Here is a 7,967-nt window from a genome sequence, read left to right on the forward strand (position 1 = left end):
ATCTAATGATGTTACTATGGATGAATTTAAAAATCATCCTAAACTTTAATATATTTTCTATTTTTAGATAAGAATAAATTATTAAACACCGGAAAGTTGTTTTGTTTAACATTAATTAATGAGCACTTACTAATTTAGTTTACTTCATAAAGGTGGGATAAATATCTTAATACTTTTATCTTGAAAAATATTTTACAAAAACAAACGGAAAGTTTATGGTTTTTAAAAGAAAAATTATAGAAACATCAAGAAATTAAGATGAAATAAAACTATTTTCAACAACTTAGCCCTGAAATATATTGAAACAAAATGGAAATTGGTACAAAAAACAAAACATAATCCCAATCAAAAAGCGGGAAACAGAGCACACAAACCATCTTTTGTTTCGTGAAATTCATTATTGTTGCCATAACGAGGCATCAAAATAAAAGCCACCGGAGGAATTAGGAAGACTCCAGAAAGAAGACGGTGGCTCTCCGCTAAAATAACCCCCGTCGCAACCCTCCGGCCACCGTGGCGGTGAGTAGAAATCCCATACTGAATCCACAAACACGAAATCGTCTCTCGACCTTGTTGAGTCGTAACTCGCTCCCAAACTCGGAAGCTCCACTATCTGACTCAGCTCATCAGCCGGTTCCAGCGTTGTCCCCGTCGACACCTCCTCCGACGTCACCAATGACGCCGTCGATGACGAGGAAGTCAACGTCGACGCAGCGGAGTAACAAGAAGATGACGACGTCGAGCTGGATGTGGACGGTGTTGACGTGGTGGTGGTGAGGTTATCCATGGCGGCAGCTTTGGTGGCGGCAGCTTGAATGTCACGTGGAGAACATGATTCGGGTCTGGGCAAAAGATCCGCAAGTTCTGGGAAATTAAGGATCGCCGATTTACCCTTGATGGAAAGTGCGGCGACGTCGTGTGCACGTGCCGCCATCTCCGGGTTAGAGAAGGTTCCGAGCCAAATCCGAGATTTTTTCTTGGGTTCTCTGATTTCGGATACCCATTTTCCCCATGCCCTCATCCGAACACCTCTGTAAACTGGATGCTTACTATTATTATTATTCCCTTTGTTACAACTACTATTGTTTCCATCATCACCTGGATTCTCTTCTATCATCTTCAACCTTTTCGGGTTTGGTTCAGAAAGCTCGGCTGTTTTGGAAAATGGCTCCGAGAATGCCGTGGTGGTTGATTCAATCTCCGGTCCCGCCTCCGCCATTGTTAGTCAGGTTTCCGCCGGTGATGGCAGTTTAAAATCAAAAAATCTTAGAAGAGATTACCCAACCTGGACTTTAAACAATGTTCAGAAAGATATATTTGTAAGTAGAGGGAAGTATGTACATATGTGAGTAAATATATTTATGATCACAGAGAAAAGAGAGTGTGAGTGACAGAGAGATTTGAGTTGTGAATTCTAAATGTTGCTGCAAGTGTTACAAGTGTTTGGTGTGAGGGATTTTATATAATGCTAGATGTATCCATATATTAACAGATGTATAGAGATAGAAAGGGTAGCAATCAGAAACCGACAGGAGTGTAAAACTAATTTAATAAAGGGTACGGTAGCACACAAATATATGGTAATGTGGAGACAGAATTGATTTATTTATTTTTTTAACAAGAAATGTATTTTATTTTTAAATTATTCTTAAATCTATTTATCTTAAATCTATATATCGTAAAGAACATAAATTTTTAAAATTAGAAAGAAATAACAACACCGGATAAATCCTTTTAGAACCGAATTAAAAATATAGAAAAAAAGTAGCACCTAGATTGTGTCTTGAGAGAGAGAGAGAAATTTTTTGATAAATGCTTTGACCATAAAAGTAGGTTAAAAAAAAATCCACTTTTAATTATATATCTAATTCATAATCAATTAATATTTTAATCAAAAATGTGTTTGATAATAAAAACATAAAAGAAAGAATCAATTTCATGATGACAATAATTTAATTTGTTTTGAGATCATATGATATATAAATCATTACATTAAGTGGAAAATAACATACAATTTATTAATATAGTTATAGTCGGTAGATTTTCAAAATTTAGTATAAAGATTAATCTAAAAAAAACTTATCTCGATTAAACCTAAAATTTATATTTTTTGTTTGAAAAAAAAAACATTGTAGTCTTTTATTTTTTTTCTGAAAAATTCCTCAATTTTATACTTTTTCTAAAAAAAAACTTTTCTGAAAAATTCCTCAATTTTATATTTTTTCTAAAAAAAACAGGGTAATCTTCTAAATGATTCCAAATAAACTCACAATAGTTTTAGTTTTTCTCAAAAAAAACACTCATATTTTATAATTTTTTGAGCAAAAAAATAACTAAAATGGTCAAACCAGAAAAAATAAAAAAATAAAATGTCTTTTTTAGATAAAAATGAATTTGTGGTTGATTCCAAAAAAAACACAAAATATAAGATTTATTGTGACGCAATAAAGAAATAAATAAATAAATACTTTATAACGACGTATTTTATTTAGTCTGGAATATAGAATAAAGTGACCAGTTTTATTTACCTTTTAGACGTCTATAAATAAACAAACGAAAAGTAACTTTATATTTGTACTAGCCGAATGCCTATACGTTGCGCAGAAACACCTATATAGTTGAAATCTTTACAAATATATGTTCTTTTTAAAATATAACAATAATGTTGTTAAATTTGATATAATAATTCATATACTAAATTGATATAATATATTTATTATTTTGAATTATATGATAATATATACATTTATTATAACTGCATAATCTCAACCGTTTGAATTACTTTTACCTGTGAATTACTCGTGAATAAAATTAAATATAATGACTATAATTATTTAAAACATCAAACATTATTTTTTATTTTAAAGGTAACAATATAATAATTTATATAGGGTTATTTTTAATTATTGTTATTTTAAGCTATTTTAAGCTACTTATTTGAAATTTTTTAATGATTATCTTTAGAAAATATTTTAGTTAAATTTAGATTATTATTTAATTTTTTCATTTAGCATTACAATTTATCACTTTTACCTGTTCACAAAATATTTATTGAGTTTTTTAAGTGAAAATTTATATTGAAGTTGATATTGTAATGTTATTTTAAATTAACAATTTAAGTATTTTATCGAAACTGTTCAAAAGTTGTAGCTTTAAACTGATAATGGTTTACATATAACAACATATTAAATCTAATAAATTATGTATAATATGTTAAAAGCTAAAGACATAACTTTAAAAGTAGAAGTAAATATATTATTTTAATATTGAAATTTAATTTATTTATGATTATACTTTAAGTTTGATATTTATTTAACCTTATTAACCAACTTATATCATTATTATAAAGACACTACACTTTATCACTTAAACTATTTACAAAATATTTTTTAGATTGTTTAGGTTAAACTAAAATCTATATTTAAGTTGATCATGTACTGTTATATTTAAATTTATAATTTAAGTGTTTTATACAAAGTGTTCAAAAGTTGTAGCTTTAAAATGATAATTGTTTACATCCATTAGAACTAATAAATTAAGTATAATATGTTAAAAGTTAAAAAAAAAAACATAACTTTATAAGTAGAAGTAAATATATTCTTTTAATATTGAAATTTAGTTTATATATGATTACACTTTAGGTTAGATATTTATTTAATCTTATTAACCAACTTATAATCATTATTAGAAAGAAATTTAAAAGTAATGGGAGTTTCAAATGAATGTGGTGAAAGGAAAATTGCTTCCTTTATAATATAGTATGATATGATTTGAAGTGTTATTGTTCATTCTTGTATTTATAAAGCGTAACTTCGTAATTTTCACAATTCATCCCTTTATATATATATATATATATATATATATATATATATATATATATATCATACACATGTCGCCAACTAAAGATTCAGTTGACTTGCGGTTCAAGGCATCCGCTACCACATTCGTTTTACCCGGATGGTAAAGGATCTCGCACTCATAATCGTTGATCACATCCAGCCACCTGCACTGCCTTATGTTTAGGTTCGGCTGGTCTATAAGATATCACAAACTCTTGTGATCCACGTAAATAGTACAACAAACCCCATAAAGATAATGTCTCCAAATCATGAGGGAAAACACTACTACCCCCAACTCCAGGTCATGAGTAGGATATCGCAGCTAATGCCGTTTCAACTACCGCAAAGCATAAGAAATCACTCGTCCTCTCCACATAAGGACCACCTCCAAACCAGTGATGGATGCATCATAAAATACCACAAAATCGTCAACGCCCTCTAGAAGGGTCAACACTGAGGCCTCACATAACCTCTATCATAGTATCTCAAAAGCAACCTACTACTTAGGGCCCCATCAGAAAATAACTCCCTTCCTTGTGACAACAATCAATTTTGGTTCAAACCAAGTAAACAAAAGTCAACCATGTCAGCTATCACAACTAGTATTCTAGGGCTAGGAAATTATGTCCATGTGTAATTAACTTCTAGCATATCTTGTAAACTTAATGTTAACACAATGCAAGTGGCTCATTCAAAATGACAATTCAAGTCAAAACTCACTCGTGAAGTCCTAAACCTAATTCAATACGCTACATTCACTCAACTTTGGGTTTGTAACCCTAACTTCCCAGTTCAAACCTCTTATTGGACCAGGATTCCTTTATTGATCCTAGTGGGCAAGTAACCCATCAACTTGGTTCTTTTGGGCCAAGAATCCACATTTGGGCCCTAGATGGACCTACATTCATTAAGCACTTATTTTGTCTTTATGGGCCGAAAACCCACTCATTTAACCACATTGGGCCGAAAACACTTTTCTTTTACCTCTTTTGGGTCCTAAGCTCGTATCCCTAATGGACCGAAAATTTTCTTGTTGGGCTACATACTTTCGGTTGCTATCTAATTCAAGCCCAATATTTATTCTTTTTCTCTCTTTCCCCCTTCCTATCCTCGATTTTAATAAAAAAAATACAAGAGAAAAAGATGTTGATTATTAAGGTGACACCTCACTAATAACCATCAAATAACAAGGTAATTATTTAACATATCTCCATACACCCAACTTATGGCCTCCATGCAAGAACTACCCTACCTTATCTCTCTTCTCTCCTTATTCTCAGCCGAGACCACTCCCTACCTCACTCACTTCTCATTCCAACTTTCACTTACATCTCTTTTCCTCTCTAAACCTTCAAGAACCCCTCTATTCTCCTTCATGAAATCATGAGGTGGTGTGTGTTTTCATCAAGTTCATCCTTCTTGGTAAGTTACTTCATAATCAAGATGTTTAACTTCATTTTATGCTAAGATTTTCAGTCATAAACACTCATTTACGTGATTCAAGCTTCCTAAAGCTCCCTATGTTCGAAAACTCTTCTTAAGAAGAATTCAAGGGCGAAATCTCCTTCAATCTTCTCTTCAAAACCCAACTAACACTAAGGTGAGCTTCATACCCCCCAAGTTTTCGAGTTTTACTATCTTTTAGGGGAGAATATAAGCTAGTTTTGTGGTTAATCTTAGTATTATGCATGTATGTGTGTAATTAACATGTTATATGTTGTGATTATGCCATGAAGACATGTTAACCTTTCATAAAACTCGAAACACCTACCAAATCTTGGTGATGTTTGTAAACTAAATTACTTGAAATGACTCTAATGTTGAAAAGATTTAACATGCAAAAGTTACTAGAAAAGCAAAGAAGTAATGAAAAAGGGCCATCTTTGACAATAAAGATAAACAAGATGGACTTTTGGAGTCATTTTCGGTTTAATGGTCTTAAATTGATGATTTTCGGTTTTATTGGGCCTTATTTGTCAAAATACGGTTTTATGGGCCCAAAAGTGTCATTTTTCATAAAAAGAGGGCCTTAAATGAAAATATATGGTTAATTTGTGCCTAAAGTGTAAATTTTCCATAAAAATAGGCTTTATTTGGAAACTCACGATTTCATAGACTAAAAATGTCATTTTTATTAAAAATGGGCCTTTATTGTAAATTCTCGGCTTAATGGGCCAAAAAAATGTCATTTTTAACAAAAATGGGCATTTATTGTAAATTCTCGACTTAATGGGCCAAAAATATCATTTTTAACAAAAATTATCCATGTATGACAATTCTATCCTAATTGCGCCTTAAATGCTCATTTGTTTACTTATTGGGCCTATACGACACGCTCTATGTTAATCGGGTCGACATAAACAAATATTTGACGTTTTGATATGAACAAATATACTTTTTTTTATCACCGATGATTTGTATTCAAAATACATACTTGAAACATTACTTAAAGCATTAAACAACGAGACATACTATTCGCATAGATTTAGTTAAGGCTCTTGTGAGACGCGCCTTCATTCATACCTACCTATTGTACCTTATAAGTCTTGTAGTTATAACCAGAGTCTCCTAGAGGGAGAGCGAGAATTTGTGTATAGATCTATATGGGGTTGACACCCTCGCACCTGAGCTGTTCGCTTCAGCCAGACGGGCCGGTCTAAGGTGACAAATGTCTTACCTAATGCGATGCCTGAAGAACGTCATGATAGGTATATCAGTCATATCAAGCATGGTTATAACTACTCACATAGAGAATAACAAACAAATAAATTTACGGAATACATATACTCCTTTCGTGATACAAAGTACGTACTATACATTTTTATTACTCGGGTCTTGGGTTAAAACCACACTTTTTCATTATATAGAAAATATAGGATTTTATGGGAAACTCTCTTTATAGATTATCAAAGAAGAACACGCATGCTCAAATACAAGATTTGAAACAAAACTTACAAGCCGTTTTTACAGAAAATATCGTATTTTCTGGTGTTTACAAAATAATACAAAGTTTTCATACAAACATGCTTATGAACTCACCAACATTATATATGTTGACATTTTCAAAATAATTTGTATTCTCAGGGACTCGGTAAACAGGTCGGTCATCGAGAAAATGTGGACTTTTGCTGTATTTTTGTTTTCATCATACATTAAATACTTTGGCATGTAATTTGTGAACAAATACAATGATGTAAACCCTGGATGTTTTATTATTGAATGTATGGTGATGATGTTGTCTATGATTCATTTATATACATTGTGATGATATTACGAGATGAATTCATCCGCTCCCGGACGTTTTCACTGTCTGGTTCGGGGGTGTGAAAGATTGGTATCAGAGCAATGTTTATAGTGAACTAGCATATCTAATCATACAAGATATGAAACTATAAATGCATTGGGATTAAAATACTCTGAACAAAAATAAAATACAAACCTATGTGTGCATATTTGAGCATTGTCACAATAAGAAAACAATAAAAGTCTTTAAAGGAGTTGAACATTGCGGTTAAACCCAAGCAGTTATGTAATCGTATTGGGGGTAAATATAGTATGATCAACTATATTTATTCAAAATACGACTAATATGTGCTTGGGAGTGATCTTGGTGGGCAATGAATCTAGAAACTTACCAACCTCGTATCCAAGATGTTTTAAAGAACCCAAACATAAACAATTAAAATACTATAGGAATATTTTGGGATAACATATACTCTTCGTACATACACTTTCTACACGCTTCTCACGCCTCCATGTTTGCAAGGGCACCATGGTTGAAATTCAACAAGGCGACCTTTACTACCAGGCCTTAGTGGCCAATGGATGGATTGAAGCAGAACCAGAAATGGTTCAAGAAGAAAATCCATAAGCAAGACCCGAAGAGTATATGGAAATAGACTATGAGGATGGCGAATCTGACGAGGAGTCAGATAAAGGAGAAGACATTAAGGAAATCCCTAGTGAACCCCACCCTTCGGAGACCCTACCAGACCAGCACACATTGCAGGAGAGCACTATTGACCATATACACTCTCTCGAGGAAGAAGTAGCCAACATCAAGCAACAAATCTTTGCGGTCGAAGCTAGGGCTGTTCGAACATAATAGAGGGAAGATGTGATCACTCG

The 7,967-nt window shown here is 32.3% G+C and overlaps 1 protein-coding gene across 1 annotated transcript; it reads right to left on the reverse strand.

Moving 5' to 3' along the window:
* Nucleotides 1–272: 272 nt before the first annotated feature.
* LOC145054743 (ethylene-responsive transcription factor ERF043-like) lies at nt 273–1,456 on the reverse strand. The gene has a single exon (XM_079002995.1). It carries the CDS (start codon nt 1,217–1,219, stop codon nt 398–400), a length of 822 nt encoding a protein of 273 aa, XP_078859121.1. The 5' UTR covers nt 1,220–1,456; the 3' UTR covers nt 273–397.
* Nucleotides 1,457–7,967: the final 6,511 nt, after the last annotated feature.

Source organism: Lactuca serriola, chromosome 5 (assembly GCF_051521515.1).
Source record: "Lactuca serriola cultivar US96UC23 chromosome 5, Lser_US96UC23_V15, whole genome shotgun sequence".
NCBI lineage: Eukaryota > Viridiplantae > Streptophyta > Magnoliopsida > Asterales > Asteraceae > Lactuca > Lactuca serriola.

Excerpts from the sequence above, each read along its gene's own strand:
- LOC145054743 (XM_079002995.1), bottom strand. The coding sequence starts at position 1,219 with ATGGCGGAGGCGGGACCGGAGATTGAATCAACCACCACGGCATTCTCG.